The following is a 25,286-nucleotide window of genomic DNA, read 5'->3' as shown; positions in this document are numbered from 1 at the left end:
GAGTGTTGAACTGAGTACAGATCGCATGTGTGAGCAGTGCACGCTGAAGTGTAAGTTAATTCACGTGCATGTTTTTTCTTGTAATCTTAAAACCTGAGAGGAGCTCATTCACGCTAGCTGTGAAGTGTCACCGGGGAACTGGCCTTGGAAAGCTGTAAACTGCAGAATCTGCTGAGGGAACGTCTCCTCTTCACGTGGTCAGAACTGCAGTTGCTTTTCTGCACATTGTGTGACAGATGCTTGCGTCTTAACCACAGACTGGTGAGGGAGTAACAGTGGATGAAGGGGACCAGAGCTGGGAGAGAGGTAGTCTTGTTACTGTTTCAATGGAAACAATGTTTGCATAATAAATTATATATAAATGTATAAAGCTGGGTTTTATTAAAAGAAAGGACTTGTTGGGTTTGATTGGTGATTGGTTGCTGGTCGTCTTCCAGATACATTGTTATTTCTGCTTCAGTTTCCTGAGGGTGTACCCCTGGGTGCGTACTGAAATGTTGGACATGAAAATGAAAATCTAAATTACTCTCTTTGTTGAAACATGTGCACAGAATCTTGGCCCTGGAAGATGGCCTTATCTCAAAGGAGTTTACATGACGCAGGAAAGGGAAATGATGCTGCGATTCCTTGGCTAGAAGATTTGTTACCAGATCACCTTTCTCATGGTTATTTTATTTAAACTTATGATAAATATGTTTAGAACAGTAAACTGATTTGTAGAAATTATTTTTACATATGAAAGGATGCATTTGAAATTGTTTCCACAGCTACTGAAATATCTTTCTGCTGACTTAATTTTCTGTCTAGTAATGAACTCAGCTGATGTTAAGGCAAACGGGTTGTGTGTTTGGTGAGCTAGAATATTAAATCCATCAAAGCAAATGTTTCGATTTGTCAGACATCCTCTTCCCTTTACAGTTTCTTTAAGGTTTGAAACGCCAGGATGCTGTGTGAAGAACAGGTGGTGGTGGTTGTATTGCGCGTCTCTAGTAGTCACTTGCCAGCTGTCACGCAGGCTGGGGAGGAGTAGGTACTGAGACGCCAAGGTGAACGGCAGAGTGGGCACGCGGGTCGGCCGCAGCGCCGCAGACGCTGAGCGGGAGGGCGAGACTCAGTGACGCGAGCAGGACAGCTGATGAAAGCACAGCAGACACGGGCGGCCGGTGGCGAGTCCTTCTGCCCGCGGGGCCGTGGGGAGGAGCCGGGCCGGGTGGGCGCTGCGCTTCCACGGGGTTGGGTCGTAGCTGAGGAACCCAAGTCTTGTCATTCGAAATGGACATTTGAAAATGTTGTTTTTGGTTATTTATGATGTGATAAATCTCTGGTTGTATAAGCCAACATCTTATCATTTGATTAGTTATATTTAAAGCAGAGTTGAGAGAAAAAGTAGATATCTGCATCTGCCGGGTTGAAAGGACCACGGATCCTCCTAGCTCTGAGAAGAGCCTGGAGCCGTGGGAAAGCGCTGGGTAGAATGTCGCAGCAGTCAGGGCAGGCCCGTGTGAGGTGGACTTTCCATTGTCAGTCCTTTTGGTTTTTATGATCTCTGTTGAAAATTCTTTCCAGGGAACAATTTGTATACAGCTTTTCAGCCTGGGAACAAATACCTCATGACCCACTTACAGGCCTCTTAACATTCAGATTAATGTTAAAGGCTTTTAAGATGAAGGCAAATTTTATGTTTCAAAATATTTATTCTTTCAGAACCAAGAACTTAAAATTATTTTATTCTTTCTTTGAGGGGCTGCATTATTTTTAGTATTATACTCAGAGTAACTACTAAGCTGGGATGATACACTCTAAAACTTTAGGAAATGTAACCATGTCGTTAAACAGCATTTAATCGATTTCAAGAAGTTGTTGGAATGAATGAAGATTTTGTATATTAACTGATTTAAAAGTTAAACTTACCTTTAGCTTCCAATGATTAAAAAAGGAGAGAGAGGTATCATTATTTTGTGTTTACTTAAATTACTTGGTCTGTATTGCAGATAAACACGCATGTTAATCTAAGAACACAGCACTGTGTTAGGCAGTGCTCTCCAGAGAAACAGGACCAAGAGGTTGCACATACACACACACACACACACACCCACACCCACACCCACATCTATTATAAGGAATTGGCTCACGTGATTATGGAGACTGGGGAGTCCCGAGATCTGCCATCTGCAAACTGGAGCGCTGAGAAAGCTGCTGGTGTAGTTGTAGTCCAAGTCCAAAGGCCCAAGAACCAGGAGAGCCGGTGGTGTAAGTTCCAGCATAAGTCTGAAGGCCTGAGAACCAGGACAGGCAGTGGTGTGAGTCCCAGTTCAGCAGCAGGAGAAAACCGGTGTTGCAGCTCAGCAGCTGGCCAGAGAGTGAATTCTTCCTCCCTCTGCCTTTTTGTTTTTTTTCAGGCCTCGGTGGATTGGATGTGGCTCCCCCGCACGTGGAGGGCAGCCTGCCTAACTCAGTCCTCCAGTGAAGATGCTTATCTCATCTGGAAACACTCGCAGACGCTCTCTGACATAATGTTTAACCAAGTATCTGGGCACCCCACGACCCAAGTCATCTTGACACAAAGAATTAACCATTCCACACACCACAGATAAATTCTTTCCTATATCATATTATTTCCAAAAGTGCTTAAATTGTACTTGAAACAGGTGAAACAGAAGAAAATGTTTTGATGAAATTATTACTTTCTCATTAAGTTCCCTTTTCCTGAAGATGTACAGGAAATACCGAGGGACCCCCTACCCCGTCCCCAGTACTGTCAATGTTGCCATCCAGATCCCGTGTGAAACCCTGTCATTTAGTCCATTTTGGGGTGGTCATGTGGGAACCTGTGGTCACTTTACAGTCACTGCAACAAACATAACAGACTCTTAAGACTCCCCATCTTCCAAAGTCCATCCTCTGGTATTTCCTCATAAAACAGGCAAGTCAGCTCCAGCTGTCAGAGTGGTGGAGTTTTTGTGTCATTATTTTCCTTTAATGCTCTTTAAATGCCTTAAGCTTTAACAAAATGTGTATTTATCGAGTATGCTGTTTAATGGAATGCTAGAATTAAAATACAGTTTTTCTGAATGAATATTACTGAATGAATACATTTAGAGATTTAGTATTTTTTTCTGGTAATATTTTGTTTTGTTCTTTATTTCCAGCATTTATTAGGAGACTGGCCCAACAAGAGGAGAAAGATTATTTTTATTTTGTTTCCAGCCAGTGGAATTTGTTAGAATATTGAGTTTTCTAAATTAGTAGGTTTCTGCCATTTTCTATAAACAGTAAAAGGGTGGTCATAAATTTTATGGAGTATTTTGTTTGATGCCTTTGCTGTTATTTTATTTCATATATCTCATAGTATCATTTTTATGTTTCTAAAAAAGTGTTTCAAAACAAATAGTAACAGAGATCAAGTTTATGGATCACTTCTGTTTCAGCTTGGTGGATTAGGAACCCTCCTACTGGGAAACTAACACATTGGGCGATCAGAGGCTGTTACTCCCCTGGAGGGGGAGGGCGGGCAGAAGGGAAATGCTCTTCCCAACTTGTTGCTGCTATAAACAGCACTGCCCTGAGCAGTCTGTGCGTGTCTTTTGTGCACGTGTGTTTCTTTGAAATACATGTTTAGGAGGGGAATTGGGAGACCCTAGGGACATTGCCCTCCAAATGTTCCCACCCACAGTATAAGAGAGTCCAGTTGCTCCATCTCTTGGTTTTATTTTGCCAGAATTTAAAGGTTTTAGCCTGTTTGATGGGTATGAAATGGTATCCTATTGTTAAATTTGCATACCCTGATTTTAAAATGCTGAGTATTTTTTCATATGCTCTTCTGAAAATTACTTGTTCATGTGTTTTGCTGGTTAAAAAAAATTGGATTATCTTTTGTTTATTGAGCTCTTCATTAATCCTAGGTGCTAATTCTGGGCTGGTTGTGTGTTGCAAGTGTTTTTTTCTGGTCTGTGACTTTTCTGCACTTTCTCCGTTGTCTCCCTTGATGAACAGGCATAATTGAATTTATCAGTGTTTTATAGTTGTACCTTTTATCCTGAAGTGTGTTTATTTCTACCTTGATGTCATGAAGATACTGGTCTGTTTTGAAGTTCTACTTGTCACATTTAGGTCTCTAGCCCACATTGTGCAGTGTGGGGCGGTGGTCCCCTGCTTACTAAGTATGTATGTAGGCGTTTAAAGTAACTGGCAGCCAGCTGTCCCGGTACCACTTACTGAATAGCGGGCACATATCCCGCTTACTGGTAGTGCTTGCTCCATCCTGTGTAGTTTGCACCCACAAGCGGTCCTCTTTCTGGGCCCTGTTCTGCTCTGCTGCTCTTTGCTTTTTCCTCTTCGGTTGCGCTTTCAATAAGTCTTGTTATCTGTTCCGGAAAAGCCCTTTACCTTGGTGGTGTTTTTCAAAAATTTCTTGGCTATTTTTGGTTCCTTTTTCTTTCATATTTTAGAATTAGTTTCTAATTCTAAATTTTTTTCCCTCAGGAAATTGTCCATTTCATCTAAGGTTTTAGGTTTACTGACAAAAATTATTTTTTTTTGTATTCTCTCTTTTCTCTTGCCCCCACATTTCTTATTCTGCTGGATTTGTAGTTATTCTTATATTCTATTATTATTTTTATTTACATTTTCCTTTTTTCTCAATCAGCCATAGGTTTGTCTGCTTTTATTAATTTTTATTAAAGAACCAGCTTTTGGTTTTGTGGAGTGTTACTGTCTTCATATTTCATTTATTCCTGCTCTTTTCATTTTAATTTATTGGTGTGACTTGTAAGTTGATTAATTGATTGGACGTGGGGGAGACAGGGTTGAATGGAAGATGACCCCAGGGTTCCCATTGTGGGGGGACCGGGTGGGTGGCGGTGGTCGCCCGCTGCAGTGCGAACAGGTGGACGCATTCGTGGGGCGTGGCTGAGCTCTCTGTAGGCGCTCAGGCTTGTGGCCGGGCGCTTCGGGCCGAGGCCGCGGCTGAAGTCACGATTTTGGTATTTGCTGTTGAGAGAGAGAGTCACGGAGAGTAGCGGGAAGAGGGAGAGGCGAGCTGCTCGGAGGGCAGTAGGAAGCCTTGCTGGCGCAGGGACGCCACCAGCGGCCCTCTTGCCACGTACTTCGGAGCGCAGCGGCGCGCGCTCGCAGCCGTTCCCCTGTCTGTCCCGGGGCGCGGAGGGACGAGGACTCCTCACCCTCTCCGGGCCCAGCAGGCAGGGCGCCCGGGGCGCGCCTGCGGTCCCAGCCCCGTGCGCTCCGTGGAGTTTGTCAAGCACACGCGATTTACCAGAAAAGCTCTTGCTAGAGTCTGAGTCTAGAAAACCACCAACTTCAGGCACTAAAAATAATCCCCCCGTTGCCCTGAAGTGAATTTTTTTTAAAGAGAAAGCAAGGATTGACTTCTTAAAATCAAATTTTAATTTGTTTTTAATATTTAACCTGAATGAGCTAGTAGTTTTAATTTGAAGAAAACATTTATTAATCTACCGTATTTAAGGAAGAAAAGTAATTGTCTTTCAATTTTCTGAGGTGCTTCCTTTCTTTTTCTTTTTTTTTTTAAATTGAGGTATTGTTGATTTACAACGTGTTAGTTCCTGGTGTGCAGCATGGTGATTCAGTTACACATTTATATATATATCTTCTTCATTATAGGTTATTACAAGGTACTGAACATAGTTCCCTGTGCTGTACAGCAGGACCTTGTTTATCTCTTTTATATAGAGTAGTTTGTATCTGCAAATTCCAAACTCCTAATTTATCCCTTCTCCACCCTTTCCCCTTTGGGAGCCATAAATTTGTTTTCTATGTCTGTGAGTCTTTGTTTTGTAACTAAGTTCGTTTGTCATTTTTTTAGATTCTACACATAAGTGATAGTCATATGATACTTGTCGTTGTCTGACTTACTTCACTTACTATGATAAAGTGACATAGATGGACCTAGAGATTAACTAGTATTATTTCATTCTTCTTTATGGCTGAGCAGTATTCCATTGTGCAGAGGTACCACACGTTCTCTAGCCAGTCACCTGTTGATGGACATTTGGGTCCATGCCTTGGCTGTTGTAAATAGTGCTGCTGTGAACATGAGGGGGCATGTATCTTTTCCAATTAGAGTTTCTTCTGGATACCTGCCCAGGAGTGGGACTGCTGGATCATATGGTGAGTCTGTTTTTAGTTTTTAAGGAATCTCCACACCGCTCTCCACAGTGGCTGCACCAGACTTCCTCCCACCAGCAGTGCAGGAGGCTCGTTTTCTCCACATTCGGGAGCTTCCTTTAATGACAGGGTATCTGTAGATGTAATTTCTGTTATTGCTTCTGTTTCCAGAAGGCATTTATCTTCTCAGATTTAGGTCTTAATGTGAAGATTGAAAGTTAATAATTTGCCAATTAAAAATAATTCAGACTCATGCACTTGGAAACATTTTAATGTTATTAATTCTAAAACTTAATGCTTCTGAGCAATTCAGAAGGCATTATTGTTCACAGATTAGTGTGTAGAAAGCTCTATTTAAAGGTCAGGAAAGGGTCAATGCAGTAATCAAGTGAATAATAAGAGAACACAATTCTTGAATGGCTTAACTTCTTGATTTTATTCAAATTTTAGCTGCCTGGCTTTGGAATTAGCATCTAGATGTGGAAAATGAGGTATTTACAGTTTGGAGTAAACTTTCCAAGAAAAGCTGTCCAGTTTGATTTTGGAGATGGACCTAGATTTGAATCTGGGTTCCCCATTTACTAGCTATGTGAGGAATTCATTTAGTTTCAGGTCACAACAGTGGCACAGACGGAAGGGTTCATTTTTCTCACGTGACGAGACATTGGAAGGAGGTAGCTGTTGGCTGTGGGGTGGTGTCCAGTGATGTCGGGGCTGGTGTCTCTAAGTCTTAGCCTTTTTCTCGTGAAAAGACGGGGCTGCTTCAGCTCGGGCACTGCATCCACAGTGTGGGCAGGAGGAAGGGGGAGGGACAGGAGCAACTTTTACTGGGACAAGAGTCTTGCTGATGTTTGCAAAACTAGGTCACATGGTCAGTCCTTGCTGAAAGGCAGGCTGGGAGAGTAGTAACTCGCTTTTAGCATCTAGGGTGGAGGCAGGCAAGGGGGAGGTTGGGAATGGACGTGGATGTGCTGTTGGCCAGTCTGCAGTGCCTGCCCCTGGGACCATGGGGGCCGCAGGGACCTTGAATCAGCCTGTTCTCCCTTGGGACAGTAACAGAGCCGCTAGGGGAGAGACGTGGACTTTTCTGAGCTACTAAATCCCTCGCGTCAGGAACAGCGTCTCCAGGTGCACTTGTTCAGAATCAGCGCATGAAGATGATTATGGGGGATGGGGGACGCGTGAGCAGCGCTCGGAGGGTGCTCGGCCCGGTGTGGCACTTGGCAACCTGGAAATACTAGCTCTTCTGTTTTTAGGATATGCAGCGATTAAGCGTGCTGATTTACTATGCAAGCATAAACAGAAATTTCTACAGTTTGATTATATTTGTCATATTTTGACACTTAATGGTTCATTGTTTCCTTGACAGTTAATATTTCTAAAAGAATTAGTGTGATATTGTCCTAACTCTGTAGATACAGTGATAGAGACAGAGATACATCAAACTCATATGACAGGGTCTTACTACTGTAAATATCTGTAGAATTTCTTAATACATCACTTTCCCTTGAAAATGTAAGTTAAATATAATTGCTTTCAAAAGCCTGTTTATTGCCGTGCAGTGCACAGAAGCACTACAGTGTATTTAAGTGTGCCGCTCAATACATTGTACAAAGTGAGCACAATGTTGGGACTACTCACGACCCAGGTGAAGATGCAGACATTCAAGCACTGCAGAAGCCTTCCTTGTGACTCCTGCTGGTCACGACCCCCTGCCCTTTATCCTCGTTATTGGTCTGGTGGCCACGAGGGGAGGTGGCGGTGGATCCTGATGGGGTGTGTGTGTCCTGCAGGTGGGAGCTTCTGTGCTGTTTCTAGGTGAGGGAGGAGTCTGGCCTTTAATGGAGAGGAGTGGGCCATTTCTGCACGCCCAGAGGGTTTAAGGTGATCTGGAGTTCCTAGGTTGCCAAGTATTGACCCAAATGTCCCCCCGCTAAGTCTCAGATCCCCAGTCCTTACCAGGCAAGATCCTGACCTGGGGATAGCAGTCTTAGCGGAGTTGAGTATTTCAGCTTTCTTAGAAGATCTAATGCCCTGAAAATTAGCCCTGGTTCCCACCCTCAGCCCTTTCTGCTCTCTGACTGCAGAAGATGAGAGAGGCCTTCCTACTTTTCACACTACCTCGCCACTCTCCCTTTTCACCGCCCCCAGTTCGCTGACGGCCCCAGCGACAGCTGACTGTTACTACCGTAGTCACTACTTCCCGTCAGCCTCTGAGGCGCCTGAGACGTTCGCCTGCCAGTAGGTTTCCTTCAGCTGGTCCCACTTCGTGCCTGTGGGCGCTTTCACAGGCACACTGTTACTCACGTGAGGGGCTGGCCATACTTCACCTGTCGCCTGCGATCCAGCCGCAGAATCCCATCTCTGAGTCTGCTTTCTGGACCACTCCTGTTGGCTACCGCCATTGGCCAAAATTTTCAGAAAACAGACTCTGAGATCTGCAGGCATGGCCTATTTTGTGTGTAATGCTTTTGGGAACAACACCTGGGCCCAACGAGGACTGGACAGAGGAGCTGAATTGCAGGGTGCTTTCAGCAGAGGCTGCAGCCAGCCCTGCGGGAACGTTCTGGAGCTGAGTGGCCCTTCAGTGGCCCCAGACCGATGGAGGGTTTGACCTTTGTACCTGCACACTGGCCATCATTGGATGCAGCTGCCTCGAGAGAGACTCGGGTGTGAGCCCTCGGCCGCCACAGTGCCCGCGGCTCGGGGAACGAACGCCTCTGTCCTGAAGGGTCACCCGAGGGCTCGGTGCAGCGAATGCTGCGAGTGCTGTCCTGACTCTCGGGTGCTCCTTTTCCAGTGCACGTTCTTTATGTTACTAACTAGTTAATTGTGCCATTTAATTCTTTTCTGTATATACTGCTTTTTTTGTCTGCTTGTTCTATTTGCTGTGGAGAGAGATGTTTTAAAACCTCCAACTCTTGACTCTATTGTGGTTTTTTTCCCCTTTAGATTTATCAGATTTTGCTTAATAGGTTCAGGCTGTCTTATTTAAATTTAGGATTGTTGTGTCTTGTTGAATTGTGCCTTTCATTTTTATGAAATGTTCCTCCTATTAATAATGCTTTTTGTCTTTAAAAACTACTTTGTCTAATATAAATATAGTTATACTAGCTTTCTTTTGGCCAGTGTGACATAGTATTCCTTTTAATTCTTCTAAAAAAATCTGTTTGTGTTCTATTACGTAAAATGTATCTTACAAACAATTTAGGATTTGTAAAAATCTGGTCTGATCAGTGTTGTCTTTATAAGTGGAGCTAATAGTTTATTCATTTACATCTAATTGCATTACTGAAATATTTGGGTTTCAGCCTGTCATCCTGTTATTTATTTTCTGTTGTTCCCATTGTTCGTTGTTGCTGTTTTGCCTCCTCTCTTGCCTGCCTTTGGCAGTCATTCCATTGCAGCTGCGTTTCAGTCCTGCCCCGTCACCTTGCTGATTCTACACGCTTCCAGTGAGTGTTCTGTAGGAAATGGCCCTGGAGATTTCCATGCACCTTTGACATGGTAGAGTCAGCGTTCAATTCAGACTTTTATCGCTTCATGGGTAGTGCATTGTTTCTTTTTCTAGATTTCAGTTTTGATGAAATCCTCTGTATTTTCAACTAATTTATAGAAGATATTATTTTAAAGTTTGTGCCTAGTGCTTCTTAAATTTGGGTCACCTTTGGGACTGTGTTTGTTGTCCACTCCCCCTCCTCCTCCCCACCCTGTTTTAGGTCATGTTCCAGCTTTCTTGGCCAGCCTGGTATGCACATGAGATGTGTATGGAAAGTTGTAGAGGGTCTGAATGGTGTCACATCTCCAGAGAGGAATCGGTGTTCTTCTGGAGGGTGTATCGCCTTTCACCTCGGCCAGTGGAAGCTGGTCTGTCCTGTGCCTGGTGACGTCTCAGACATTTACCCTGACCTCCACTCTGGGGTCCTCCGTGGACTCCGGTTTTGTCTCCCCAGTACCGTGAGTCGGCCAGAATCCTGTGTTGCTTCTTATCCTGTCAGCTGCTGCCGTCTCTTTGTTTTCTTGGACTCTTTGTGATATTACACTTGCCTTTCCTCAGTTTTGTCCTTATTCATGTTGAGTTGTTGAACACATAGAATTGTAGATACTGATTCTTGGGGTGTGTGGTGCACAGGGCATGTTTGTAAAAGTGGGAGAGAGGTGTATGTGTGTTGTGTTGAGGAGGGAATCCCAGAAGTGTGAATTAATGAGTCCCACCAGGATTAGTCCATGGGTGTGTCTAAATTTATTTATAGTGCAGTTAGGATAGTCACAAAATAGTTCAGTCTTATTTTAGTATGAATTTAATAGATCTGTATCCTGTTTTATCTGATTGATTCATTTTATTGCATTTGAGAAACCAGTCATATATAGTGGAGTATGTGGAGGAAATGGTGAAGCTCCCAGTTTAGTAGAGAGGGTTTCAGATAAAAAGGGTCAGTTAACTACTTTCCAGGCCCCAGGTTTTCACTGGGCCAAAAATGACAAACATTGCTTCAGATGAGGGGTGGGCAGACACGTGGCCATGACTTGTGGTTGTGAATAAAGTTTTATGAGCCCCCAGCCCCTCCTCCTCCTCTCTGCATGGTCTGCAGCGGCTTTGTCACCAGAGCGAGTGGTCTCAGCAGAGACTGATGGCCTGCAAGCTGAAAAGGTGACTGTCTGGCCCTGTGCCCTTTGCTGATGCCCGCTCGTCAGCCTTCAGTGACTGCGTTCTTTTTATAGAATCCATCATTGATACTCTGAGGCAGTGGCCACCACTAAAAATAAGTTATCTTTTCCCCTCTTGTGGTTCTTACTTGATTTTTGGAGTTACTTTTCCTGTTCCTGTTTCTCTTCTCTCTGGCCGCTCACCCTGTTGATGATCTGGGGGACCAGAGCTGGGGCTCCTGCACTGGAGGTGTGTGGGTGTTGAGGAAGCAGCCGGGTGAGGTGTGCCTTCCCACCGAGTGGCCACGAATAGGGAACACTTGAAGGTCACATTTAAGGTTTATTTCAAAACGCAGCATATAGTGAAACTGGCTTGAGACACAGACTCTGGTTCAGAGTCATCAGAAGCGGGGGGCCCCTCTGTTCAGCAGGCTTTTAATGACCTGCATGGCAGTCACAGAAGAGCACTGTAGTTTAGATTTAGCACCAAGCTAAAATGTCACGTCTGAGGACACTTTATTACAATCTTTCGTCTCAGGGCATCCAGTCTGCTGACTCTTTCTGGCTGAACCTAAAAAGTCAGAGGTACTTCGGCCACATCTATTTCCAAACCAGAAATAACTCAGACGTGGCCTGGGCAGCTCTGGAGTTCCACATTAATTACACCGGCTTAGGATCTGAATGTTCACAGGCATCAATCATCATATTAAAGTTTTAGTGCTGGTGTAGGTGTTGTCAGGAATATGAAGAAATGTGACCCAGTCTTTGTTCGCACAGAGGACTGGGGAGGCTGGCATGGCACCCCCACCACTGTGGCATCCCCGTCAGTCAGGGCGGAAGTGGCCGGAATCCAGCGTGGAAACTCGGTCCATGGGAAGATGTTATTTTGGGGTTGGAGGCAGTTGACTGGAGCACGTCTGTCTCGAGGGCCGTGTGCACAGCCTCCCGGGTGGGGGCGCCCCCGCCCCCACATGGCCCCTGCCCCTCCTGGCACAGTGTCCCTGGGCTGGTGCTCGGCCATGGTCGCGGGGGCCTCCCGTGTCTCCCTCTTATCTAATGGGACTCCCGGGTCAGGGGAAGAGAAGAAACAAAAGTTTGTGGGGAGAGTCTTCCTGCCACTTCGTTTTTAAGCTGGAATCAACACATTCGAATTACAGGTGCTTTTAGAGCAAAGTCATATGTGTAATATGAAGTTTTCATGAATTCTCTCATGGTATTTAGAACCATTTCTCCCCCGCCGGTAATTTCTAGTGTTTGGAGTCTCTGTGATTGTGGTTATTGTACAGAGTTGAAGACGGCTGAAGTAGGTGATGAGTCACATCGCCGTGGGGTCGGCATGTTTACCGAGGGCTGCGTCCTCCGGCCTGGTCCTTGAAACGACCTCCCTGGAGCATCAGTTACACTAGGAGACTCGGGAGTCTGTGAAGGGGAAAACGTTTTATATAGTGAAGAGGAGAATAAAAACTTTTCGGTTTTTAGCAGGAACAGTCGATTTGGAATGAACCTCTTGCTTACAAGGACTCACGTCCTGTTACCCCAGGTCCCGGGAGTGGGCAGCCTCCCCGCACTCGGGAAAAGCTGGCGAAGCAGCGCGTCAGACGCTTTTAAGAACTCTGTTACCTTAATGTCCAGGAGAAGCGAGGATTTCTGTCTGTGGGGACATTCCATCTCCACCAGAGAGAGGGTTGATTCTGTGTCGACTCAGCCATCCTTACTGGCTGTTGGAGGATAACAGCCCAGTTTGGTGACTGGGGACTGTCAGGAGGAGGTGAGGACCATCATGCTTATGAAGACACTTCCTCATCAGGACAGTCCTGTGGCAGGAGTAGTGGGGCAGAAATAGGGAAGAATGAACCGCACCCCCGTGCCCAAAGCAGGCCGCTGGGCATGACAGCTTGGAGAGAGGCATTCGTTGAATCTGCGGCCAGAAAGTGACTAAGGTTGAACTCATGGGACTCCCCTTGGTTTCCCTCCCTCCTCCTCTTCCTTCCTTCCCATTTTCTTCCTATAAAATTCTTTTCAAAGATCCTTTCCGGGCAAGTAGTAGTGTTTGTACTTTGATGACACGGTAGAGGGCCCTGGAGTTGAGAGCATCTTAGCACTTGCTGTCGCTGTGCTGAGACCTTGCTCGGCTGGCACCTCCTCAGCTGGCAGGTCATAGGATGCTTGACTGCGGTGCTTGATCAAATTCAGTAGCTTAGACCCATATGTTGTTATTTTAAAAATCAAACTCAGATGTTTCACTTATAGATATTGTCTGAAATAACTATTCCAAACATTGTAATTTAGGGAGTCAATCAGATTATATATGGATTCGAAACGAATGGATGACTTTAGGTCTGTTTTAAACACGGAGTGGGGAGGTATTCAGGGGCGACTTCTGCGTGTGCTGAGAGATGTGTTCCTTCTAATTTTCTCTCTCTAAAAATAGTAACAATAATAACATGGTAACAAATCCCTCAGGAGAGCCTGGGGCTCCGGCTGCAGCGGCCCCTCCCCTCCCCTCCGGGCCACCCGTCAGGGTCCCGCTGAGACTCAGGTGCTGGGCGCGGGCTGCTGCTCTCGGGTCTCGGCCTGTGTCTGGGACAGCGCCGTTCGCGGCGGCCCGAGGGGCAGGCCTGCTGGCCGTGGCCGGAGCGCTCGTCACTGCGGCCGCGGTGACGGCGATGCCCCCGGACACACGAGCCACGCGGGGAACAGGCTGAACCACTGCTGCTGCGCCCCGAGTGCGCCCCGGCCTGCCCCGTGTGCCGTGCGGTGCGCGTGTCCTGCAGTGGGGAGCGGTGGGCCCCGCTCCGGACCTGCGCACCGAGTCCGGGCGGGGGTCACCCAGGCCGAGAACCGCTGACTCACAAGGTGCTCTCAGGGCTAACTTTGTTCAGGGTGACGTGTTAGGAAAGAACTGCTTCTTGGGTCTGAACAGCTGTTCGCTGTGGGCGAAGCGTGCTAGGGCGCAGAGAGGAGGTGACGGCGGCCCGCGGCTTCGCGCTGCCCCTCCGCCTGTGGCTGGCGCTGGGCGGGCGGTTTCTTGTGAGGTTTCTGAACTAGGGAAGGAGTGCAAGTGAGTAAAAAGACAAGCAAAACAGCAGCTCACTGTCGCATTTCTTTTTCTTTTGAAACACTGGGGAAAAACGTTTACTGTGGGGAACACGAAGCAGTGCCGTTTCTAGGAAGAAGAAAGTGCCGCCCTGCCGCGCGCCCCTTTGCGCTGGCGTCGGGTGGAGAGGGGCCTTTCGGCGGTGTGAGGGCCTAGGGAGGGACATGTGTTACTATCTTAGTTTTCAAGTGTAGAATTTTCGGTTTGCTGCAACCAACCAGAAAATTACCCCACTTAATATTTTTAAAGACATCCACTTTTTGTCACTTTTGAGTTCTAATAACATGGCTTTTGCAGTTTAAGTTAAAAAAATGTAACTTTAGTCTCAGAATTAAATAATAATACAGAATGAAAACCTTAGATCACAGACAGTTTGTATTAATTGATTCCCTGGGAAGCGAGGTACAGTGAAGCCACAGCACCGATTTCGGGAAGTGATCAGGTGGCTGACATGTGCTCATTTAGTATTTGCATCGTTGGTCCCTTGATTAAGCTAGGGATTCTGCTTCATGTGCTACAACCTTTGGTGTCTAAGATGCTTACATCTTACAGGTCGATGTATGTTAAGGAGGAAGGTAAAACTGAGCCAGCAGATGTCAGCAAGAACCATAATAAAAACATTGGTCCTGCTTATCTCAACCTTTATTTTGTTACTTTTCAGTGATGATGCTGGAATATTAAGCAGCCTTAGAATGGTGTTTCCGTGGACACTTGCCTGCGTTCTTGCAGACATTTTAGGGAACATGTCTGAAGTATAGCAATGGCTCTAAAAAGGTTTAGTTCAAAGAAAGATCTTTGCCAAGTGCTGTGAACTTTTCCTCACTCCAGTCTCTTGCAAAAATTCCACATAAATTATTTTTTATCAAAAAGTTTATATTTAACAGTTTAAATATTTCTCTGGTCATCTGTGTTCTACTTCTTTCGCTATTCCGCCCCTGTTGACTAGTCAGGAACTATATGCATTTTATAGGAATCGGAGTAGGGATTCCTAAACAGCTGTCCTCATGGAGGACTTAACTGTCCAGTGAAAATATGGCACTTGCATTTTTTTCAGCATCTGGTTATCTGTTTTATTTTAGATAATTCTAGTTCATTGAACAGCCAGAGGATGGTAATGTCTGTCTTTCCACAAAATTGAAAGGTTTACTAATTTCTGAACTAGGGACTTAACAAAAATTCAAATCCTGTAGGCATATATGATGTCCAGTCCTTTGTGATGACCTTATTAGAGTAAACAGAGTGAGGGCGGAGAAGCTGAGACCACAAGGAGCAAGTATGAGAAGCGGGATGGCTTGAGGTGCTTTTCGCTTTCTCATTTCTTATCGTAGCAAATGAAGACCTTCTATTTTAAATGCATCCTTCACTTATTAAAATCTAATATGACCCGAGCAGTCCCATTCCTACATACCCACGCGAGGTGAAACTTAGGTGTGAGCCTGTGTGCAGGTGTTTGTAGTGGCCTTATTTGTAGTAGTCCTAACTGGAAGCAACGCAGATGTCCCTCAGCTGGAGGATGGCGCGTCAGTGAACGCGCTGCACGCGGCAACATGGGTGAGTCTCAGGTGCGCCCTGCTGCGTGAAGGAGGCCACGCCCAGAAGGGTGCAGCCTGTGCGGCTCCGTTTGTATCATCTCCTGGAGAGGGAACTAACGGGACAAAGGGCAGAGCGGGATTGCCAGGCATTGGGGGAGGATTTGACTATAATGGGACACGGGGCATGGTATGGGCTGATGGAACTGGTGGTAGTTACAAGGCTAAATTTGTCAAAATGTATAGAAATTGCACAGGAATAATGGCAATTTTTCTGTATATAAAATTTACCATAAGAAGTGCTAAATGAATTTTATAAAAGATAACATAGACTAGAAAAACAGAGAGAGCGCTAGTTTGTCCTTTTTCTTTTCCCAGACGTTCAATAGGAACCTTAAACGGCTTTAACTCCATTTACCCTTCTCCTTGTATATTGGTTTTCGTGTGTTCAACTCTAGATTCATTTTTAATTTTACAATCAGTTTTATCTCTTATATATTTGAATGGCCCTGTTGCCTTTTTTATGATTCCTTCCTGCATCTTTAGCCTTCTGTCTGAGAGCATTTTTATTCTGTCTGTTCTCTCTGCTGATTTTTGTTCATGTGTTCTTATTTGCTAGAGTGTCTAGTTTTTTATTATGTGCAGAATTGCATGTAGAAATAATTTGAAGCCGAAGCTGTTCTCTTTCTTCAGAATGTATTTTTACTTGTTTTTGCCGGGAGCTTGGGATGTTAGCTATCAGAGCTGACCTCAGTCCAGTTTCAAGATTTCAAATGATTTAATGCTGAGATTTGTCAACCAGGGCTGAGGCTTTCAAGGTCTTAACGGAAATTGTGAGGGTGTTCACCACAACCCTTTGTGGAGCTGTGGACTGTAGTTTGTGTCTCTCGCCCCAAGCAGGTGACAGTACTTTATAGCCTTTCAGCATTGTGGCTGTGCCCTCGCAGCCAGTGCCACACTTCATGGAAAAAGAGGCCTGGATGTTAGAGCCACTTCTCCTAGGCTTCCCTCCTTCCTCAGATACTGGTCCTTTAAGTCTTTGCTATTTCCATATCTGTGTTCCATTAAAGCAGAGTGAAAAATATTTCTTTTGTGTTATTAATTGTCCTTGGAGGAGAGGATTGGTCTGAATTATTCTTTGCCATTATGGAAATAGAGGCTGCCCATACTATTTTTAATTCCCATACATGTATACAAATGTGCTTTTCTTAAAAACTGATGTGTTAAGACATTTTTATTCTATTATGCAACTTGCTGTTTTTGATTTAGTATATGATGAATTCATATTAGAATCATAGGTGACTATGTGTTTGTTGTATGTTTAACTCTGTGCTAGGCACTGTGGGAGTGCAATGATGTATAAAACAGATAATTTCCTACCCTTAATTGGCTGATACTTTGGCAAGATAGTTACCTTAAACAAACAACGACACAATTATCTAACCGACAGGGATAAGAAAGAGCAGTGTCCTTTGAGTACATATAACATGGAAGTTTGTCTCTGCGTCTTGCCTTTTCACTTCACATTATACTGGGTACATCTTTAAATATCATTAAAATTTTTAATAAACATTGGGTCAGTCTAGTTCCATTTTGTGTACTTACTGTAATTTATTTAGACATTTTTATATTGTTGGACCTTTATGTTGTTTCTAGTTTTCCTTTATGATAAATGGTTTTTAATATACATTCTTGTATGTAATCCAACATTCAGTCACTGATTTATTTCTATAGGATGGAGTTGTGGGATTAAGAGTCGTGAGTAAAAGTGTATGAATAATTATTAATGTTCATTGTCACATTGCTTTCTAGAAAGGTTATTATACATATCATAAGCATTGCATATAATTTAAAAGTATGTGTCATTTTGAAAGGCTATCAGTTATGTACTATTTCTTTGTTGCTTAGATTTGTGTTTCTTGATCAGTGATATTCAACATGTTTTGTATTTATTCCTGATGTCCATTTCTTTGTGTCTTTAAGACTGTTTATAAAATTAAGACAGAACCCTCTGCTTTATGAATGAAACTGCAGGACTAGTTTTAAACTAGAATTAGATCTTCTACTACTCCTTTTTCAGTGCTGCAGTTTTATTATTTTATACTTGGATTTCCACTTTTAACTTGTTCCTTTGCTGAGAATACTTTAAAAAAGTTATTGTAATGAGTAGCAGGAAATAGCTTGCTGTTAAAATAAATTGCTGTTATTTGTAAGTGAATTAGTATGTGTTTCTCAGTTTTAATTTCTAATATGGGAAATATTGATAGCCAGGACCCACTGAACAAAAGGGCTTTGGAGTTCTCAGATAAAGAGGTCCTGAGACCCCAAAATGGGAATTTTGGGCTGGACCAACTGAGTAGATGGAGATATATGTAATGAGATAAAAATGATTAGAGGAGAAGTTAGCTTTTTTTTTTTTTTAATTTTTTTGGAGGAATGGGAGATGGAGTCTTCTATTGAAGAATTCTAAAGACATCAGGTGGTCATTTGGATATTGGTGTTTGTGGCTCAGAGCTCAGAACAGGTGCCTCTAGTGGAGCGGTAAGTTTGAGAGGAATCATATATGGGTAGTGATCAAAGTCCTGGGACCGGATGGGATAATTTAAGAGAATGAAGGTTTTTTTAAAAAAAGTGAAGAAACATGTCTTAGAGCACTCCAGCTTACACATTCAATAGAAAAAGTGGCTGCAGTGTGGGAGAAAGGCCAGGGGAACTTCTGGAAGGGGAGACAGTTGTGCTGAAAGCTGGTTGAGGTCAAGTAGAGGACCGGGGTGGGGGGGGTGGGGGCGGATTGTCATCTCTTGTCTGGACTGTCGCAGTAGCTTCTTGACTGGTCTTGCTTGTGGCTGTGAGCACCTCTCCTCTGTCACACAGCAGGAAAGGTTGTATTTGAAAAATAGTGAACTTCTGTCTTAGCTGCTTGAAACCCAACATAAGCTCTTTGATACCAACTGGATAAGTAAATATCATAAAAGTTTTTTCATGAGCTGACACCTGCCTGTGTTGTTAGCCTAACCTTCTCACGTTAACTCCCCACATCCTCTCTCTCACCACGTGCCAGCTTCAATTTTAAATTACTTACAAGATGTTGAGCTCCACTTTTGAGTATTTCAGTATGTTCCTTCCTTTTCCCAGATTCCCTCTCCTCCTTGCCTCTTCTGGACCTTGTGAGTGTGTCTTTCTTATTTAAAAGCCAATTCAGGCAGCTCCATCTTTGGGAAGCCTTTTTTGATTGAAGATTGGGTGCCGAATTTATTTAATTTGATCATAACTTTACTCATGATTGACTTTAGGCTTACTAAACTGTAGCAGTAATTATTTGATGCTTTTATGACAGAGATACATGCATTCGTTCATTAAATAAATATTCACTCAGCACCCATTTTGTGCCAAGCATTGACCTAAGCACTGGGGGTGCAGCTGTGGATGACACAGGTAGGTCCCTGCAACATGGAGTTTATGATCTGGAAGACTGAATGCATAGTTAACATATTTATATATTAAAATGTTTTAATTTTATTTATGAGGCGATTAGTGGGAAAGTATTACATATAAATATCTTTGATCTTTAGAAATATGATAAATAATGGTATTAAATCAGTATACAAACATTCTGTAAAAGCATTAAGAATCCAGTGACACAAGGAATCATGTTAGATATTACGTAAAAACAAATTTCTTTTTGTTCATTGTGTCACTAAGCTTATATGCAGCATGAGGGAGTCGCACAGACCTGTGTCTTCTGAGCAGGGGGTTTCTGACCTCTGTCTGGGACGCTGTAGGAGGGGCTTTCCTGTCAGGCGGGTCGTTAGATTAAATCACTTCTAAGATTTCTTTGATTTGTATGTTTCCTTTTCTTTTTTTAAACTTTGGCTTCTTTTCATCATTGTTTTATTTGCTTAGATGTTATCTCGTATCAGCAGGCATGGTGGAACCTGCCTTGCTGTAACCCAGCACATGGCTTCTCATAGTCACTTCTCAGGGTTAGTCAGGCTGGGGGATATTAAAATCTGTTATACAAAGAAAGCATTTTGTGATTAAATGAGTTAAATATAAGTAAATTTTTTTTTAAAAACCTGCTGGGCTGCTTCAGTCCTTTAGTTTGCTGATGTTGACCATGACTTTCTGAGAGAGATTGATACAGCAAGTAGTACTCCACAGAGGTCTTTGACCAGGAAGCCCTTTTTTTCATGGAGTGTCTTGTGAAAGCTACCTGAGGGGCACTAGAGGTGAAGTGTTGATGCTAATGATTTATATTTCACACTGAAAGGTATTCTAATTCATTACTGGGATTCTCTTTCTCCTTGCCTCTCCTCCCTCCCCAAATCCAACACTATATAAATAAATTGGAAATAAAAGCAAAAATTAAAAAATAAGACCTAATTAAATTTATAAGCTTTTGCATAGCAAAGGAAACTATAAACGAAACAAAAAGGCAACGTACGGAATGGGAGAAAAACATTTGCAAACGATGCAACTGTGAAGGACTTCATTTCCAGAATATACAAACAGCTCAATACAACTCAGTAATAAAAAAGCAAACACCCCAATGAAAAAATGCAAACATTTCTCCAGTGAAGACATACAGATGGCTAATTGCAGATGAAAAATGCTCACTATCACTAATTACCAGAAAAATGCAAATCAAAACTACAATGAGGTATCACCTCACACCAGTCAGAATGGCCATCATTAAAAAAGTCCATAAACGATAAATGCTGGAGATTGTCATACTAAGTGAAATAAGCCAGAAAGAGAAAGAAAAATACCATATGATATCACTTATATGTGGAATCTAAAAAAAAAAAAGACAAATGAATTTATTTACAAAATAGAAACAGACTCACAGACATAGAAAACAAACTTATAGTTACTGGGGGGAAAAGAAGTGGGGAGGGGTAAATTGGGAGTTTGGGGTTAGCAGATACACACTACTATATATAAAATAAATAAACAACAAACTCCTACTGGGAATTATATTCAATACCTTATACTAACCCATAAAAAAAAAAGAAAAGGAATATATATATGTACAACAGAATCACTATGCTGTGCACCAGCAATTAACATTGTAAGTTGACTATACTTCAATTAAAAAAATGAATCCAACAATGTACAAATATGATTATGTATCATGACTAAGTGGGGTTCATCCCAGAAATGAATACTGGCTTAACATTCACCAAAGTGAATGTTCAAAATTCAACATTTTAACAAAGTAAAAAATATATGGTCAGCTCATATACAGAAGCAGCATTTGACAAAAATCTAACATCTTTATAAAATCTTTCAGCAAAGTAAGAATCTAACATCTTTATAAAATCTTTCAGCCTGATAAATTAGGGCATATGTGAAAAATGTGCATCTTACATTAAATGTAATAGTAAATGACTGAATACTTTTCTCCTGAGATAAGAACAAAAAGAGGATGTCTCTACTTCTGTTCATTGTACTGGAGGTTCTAGCCATTGCAATAAGGCAAGAATCTGTAAGAAATCTGCTTGACCTAATAAGTGAGTTTAGCATACTTGCAAGATAAAGGGCCAATATATAGAAATTAGTTGTGTTTCTGTACACTATAATAAAATGGAAATAAAAAGCACCCACTATTTATAATAGTATAAAAAATATAATGTACTTAGGAAATAACTTGGAAACAGATGTGAAAGATGAGTACTGAAACTGAAAACCATTATTGAAAGAAATTAAACCTGAAATAAATGAGATATCCTGTGTCCTGGATTTGAAAACCCAATATTATTAAAATGTCAGTTCTTCCCAAATTGATCTATAGAGTTGATGTAATCCTAATCAGGATCCCAGTAGGCTTTAAAAAAAAAGTAGAAACAGGATGGTTCTAAAATTTATATTAAAATCAGATGTGATTAAATGTAAGTCCATAGCAAAGCTGCGCTATACACCAGTTAATTTAGTGTATGTCTGTGCAGTCGTTTGATGTATATGACAAGGATGATAGAGCAGTGCTGCAGTGGGGTGTGGGGTAAAGGGTCATCTTTTCATCATGTGATCTGAAGGCTACTAGATAGGCGTATATGGAAAAATATTGACTTCACCATAAAGACAAACATTTAATTCCAGGTCAATTGCAGATCTAAATATGAAAGGCAAAAACAGTAAAGCTTACATTAGAAGATAACATGAGAATTTAGGGTAAAGGAAATAATTCTTAAAGAGTACCCCAAATCATTAATCATAAAGAGAAAGATTGATTGATTAGGCCATTTATGAATCTCTGTTCATAAGTTAATTAAAAGATGTCATTGGGAAGATTTTTTAAAAAAAGACAAGTCACAGGATAGAAGAAAATATTTGCAATACACTTGACCCATGTCTAGAATGCTTTTACTGCTTTTTCAAGAGTATGATAAAGTGAAGATGTGTTTTAGTTTCTCCATCTGTTGATCCTGTTTAAGTGGACCCTAACTTTTTAACCCACAAGATTTTAGTTATAAAATTACACTTAGGAAAAACCTAGAGATACTTGGCATTTGTTTCCTTTGTAGTTTGGTCTTTGAGCCTTGTGCAGTACTTGGCACATAACTGGCTTCAGCCTACTGTGTTTGCTGAATTAATGGATGGTGTTTTATAATTAGAAACAAAGTGTGCAAAAAAGAGTAAACACTCATATGAGGACTGACCTTTTAAGTTTAAACCTAAAAAATCACAGGAAGCGTTGTAGTTGGACATAAAGAAAAGAAGTACTAACATTTTCAGAATATAAAGAAGTGCATTTTAGGAATGTGAAGCACTGGCCGTGATTACATGAAGCTGACCACGGCGATGATCATCTTGTACTAAGGAGGGTGAGGGGAAGCTTTTGTGCTCTGTAAGACATAACGGAGAAGGGAGAATTTCATCTCATGAAGCAGGATTTTCTAAGCGTAAAATGCTACTATTGAGAAGAATTAGTTGAGACAGTGAGTATTTGTATTAGCCAAAAAGAGCTTGGATTTAGCAGATGGCAGATAAAAGTATGGGATGTCTTACTGGGCACTTTTGAAAGATTAGGTGAAACTAATATTCGCAAATATCAGGTGTATGATGAGCAACTCAGATTGTTAATGATTGCATTATTTACATTTCAACTTTACATTTTTTGCAGAGTTCTGAAGTTCCTGTTGCATTAGACAATGGATGAGCAATCACAAGGAATGCAGGGGCCACCTGTACCTCAGTTCCAGCCACAGGTAATTGGTTCAGATGCTGCCGCCATGAGAGAGAGAGAGAGAGAGTGTGTGTGTGTGTGTGTGTGCACGTGCGTGTGCAGAGAAACAAGAGATACAGTGAAGGAGGAAGTAGTGCATTCACAGTTCCTTTAGGAAATGAGGTAGCCGGAAGTGCTAATTATGCACTAACAAGTTTAAATCTGCGTTTATATTTTCAAATGCTGTTTTAGAAATATGGACAGACATGGAAAAAAGGGCAGCTGTAGCTGTAACTTGAAGTGGATGACCTGTAGACTTTGAGAGTTAGTATCAGGCTTAGGGAGGAAAACAGAAACGGGGGCAGTGCCTGCGTGTTCCGTGCCCGCCTCCGCTTTCGCCGGGACGCCGCTCCTGCGCTGCCCGTGACGCCTTCCGGTACTGCCCCTTTGCTCGCTCTCTCTGACTAGGAATGTGTTTCTCCTGTTCTGTAGTTGCTTGTTTTCTGCAACATAAAATGCAGTTAAAGGAATGTTTACACGCACTATTGAAATCGATTGTTTGGCCTCCAGTGCGCACCGTGGATGCTTGCCACGGAGTCCAGGACACGTGGCGTGTCCGAAATGCCGTCCCCGCCACGCACGGGCAGCACCTCGGTCTCGTGGTTCATCATGCCCGCGGCTGTGCGGCCTCCGTGGTGTCTCAGAGTTGCTCTGCGAGCCTTGGCCCAGATTTGCTTGGTAGGGATTCTGGCAAAGAAGAATTGATAGGTGTTCTTTCACATGAGCTCTGGAGGCAGAGAAGTTTGGGGCCTCGGGTCGAACAGCTGCCTTGTGGCAGTGCCCCTCAGAGCCTCCACTGTATTACTGTGCGCTGGGAGGTTCCGGGGGCCCTTTCAGGGTGTGGTGTTTTCCAAACTAATTTGACCACTGGACCCTATTTTAGAGCACATCTGTTGGCTTCTCTCGAGTCAGTGTCTGTGAAGCACAGTTTGGGAAATACTGCCTACAGAGTAAACTATCTTTTCTGCCTCTGTACTTCATTCGTTTTTCACCCTTCACCTCCCTCTCCAAAGTTTGAAATCCTGCCCATCTTTCAAGGGGCATCTAAAATGCCACCTCCGCTCTGAAGCTTTTTCCGATTTTGTGGACGTACTTATTTTTTCCTTGGAAACTTGATGATACATCCTTTGTATGTCTCTTCTGCGGTTTCTGAGGCCCTGGGGTCATTTCATATGGACATTGTCCTTATCTTTCCCGTTGGGTCAAACTCTCCGTAAGGATTCGGGCTGTGTCCTACCGCGGCTGCGCCGTGGTCCCGCAGCTCCGCACGTGGAGCAGGGGCTCAGCACGGGTGTGCGATTGAAACCAACCAGCGCTCCTTCACGTGAACGTGTTTAAATTAGCCCTTTACTTAATTGCACTTTCAATTGCTTTGTTATGCCTTTCTGAATTCTCTGTACTGTGTTTGGAAGAGACACCTTTTAGCTTAGAGTAAGGCCAGTATTTTAATTTCAAGATGATTTTTTTAAAATCTGCCATTTATATTTTGTGCTACGATCATAAATTTATCAAGATTATAGTAGGCAGCTTCTTTCTGTTAGATACTAACATTATCTTAGTGCTAGTTTTACAGACATGCATGGATACTCTTTGTTTCATATTCGTTGTCTCCAGTGAAGACAGTGAAAGAAGCAGCTCTCAGATTAGGGAGTTTGTGTTATGATTTTGAAATGTTTGGTTTTGAACAGCCCTAAATTTCAAAGGAAAAAAAGAATGAGCACTGTAATTTCTGCCTCCTACTGACTCACCGACCAGGGAAGGTCAGAGTGGCAGTAGGAGGCGAAAATGAAAGTCCTGGTTCCCTGGGATCCACGGGCTACCACGCCGCATAAATGTCAAAATCACGCACGTGGTTCTGCGTCTCTTTCACGTGGTTGGATTCCTCTCTTCCTCCTGCTGCTGCTCCCATGTGGTACGCCCCCTCCCCCGTGGAAATCAGCAAGTGTCACCCCAGGTTCTCACTGCCTGTGGCAAGTGTGGGGGGGAGGGAGGGTCTTCTGTCTCTGCATCCAGACTGATGGTGTGAGGTTACCCGACAAGCGTTTACAGGCGTTATTGCCTATTAAGTCTCTGAAAAATGTTCCTGCTCTCAGTAGCATTATTTTAAAAGGCTGGCAAAGGACAGCCTCTGCTCGGGGTTGGCAACCTGCTTTTGTTTTGTTCCACACCACTGGCCTGAATAACGGGGTGATGCAGCAACATATGGTTAGCTGTGACTGCTTCCGCTTTTGAGATGCTAGTGCGTGTCTGGACAGAAGCAGCAAACGGAGGAAGTGAGCTTTCTAGGTGTCAGAGACCAATTCCCTGTGTTATGACAAGTGATGTGTATTCTTGGCATATCTGTCTTTTCCTTGTTCTGAGATGAATACTCTGACCCCATAATGCATAATATGTGGTTTCATTTTTAGTAGTGTGAGTTCCTTTTTTTTTAAGCTTTAGAATGTGAGATTTATGTATCTGTTTTTTTGTATTATTGTCATTCTTTTGAACTTAGTTTTTTTTTTTTTTTTTCCTATCAGCTTCCTTTTCCTTCCCTTTTTCTTTCTTTGATTCCTTTCATTGAAGCCGGGAAGGTACTGAAAGGATTTATTTGACTGGATTTGTGTCCTATATATTCACATTGCTTGTGGACTCTAGTTTGTAGAAC

At 42.9% G+C, this 25,286-nt stretch overlaps 1 protein-coding gene across 8 annotated transcripts in view; it reads left to right on the top strand.

The window, feature by feature from the left end:
- The window catches only part of NEK7 (NIMA related kinase 7), a 132,105-nt gene that overhangs the window by 26,446 nt on the left and 80,373 nt on the right, over nt 1–25,286 (top strand). For all 8 annotated transcript variants that reach the window (XR_012501780.1, XM_074351576.1, XM_074351580.1 and 5 more), the window contains one exon: nt 22,538–22,622. Coding sequence is in view for 7 of the 8 variants with exons in the window: in XM_074351576.1 (XP_074207677.1) it covers nt 22,566–22,622 (57 nt within the window). In the remaining variant the exon portion in view is untranslated. The remainder of the gene's footprint in view (nt 1–22,537; nt 22,623–25,286) is intronic.

Source organism: Camelus bactrianus, chromosome 23, assembly GCF_048773025.1.
Source record: "Camelus bactrianus isolate YW-2024 breed Bactrian camel chromosome 23, ASM4877302v1, whole genome shotgun sequence".
In the NCBI taxonomy this organism is placed as follows: Eukaryota; Metazoa; Chordata; class Mammalia; order Artiodactyla; family Camelidae; genus Camelus; species Camelus bactrianus.
Note: the sequence above shows the minus strand (reverse complement) of the source record. Positions and strands in the feature narration are given on the sequence as shown.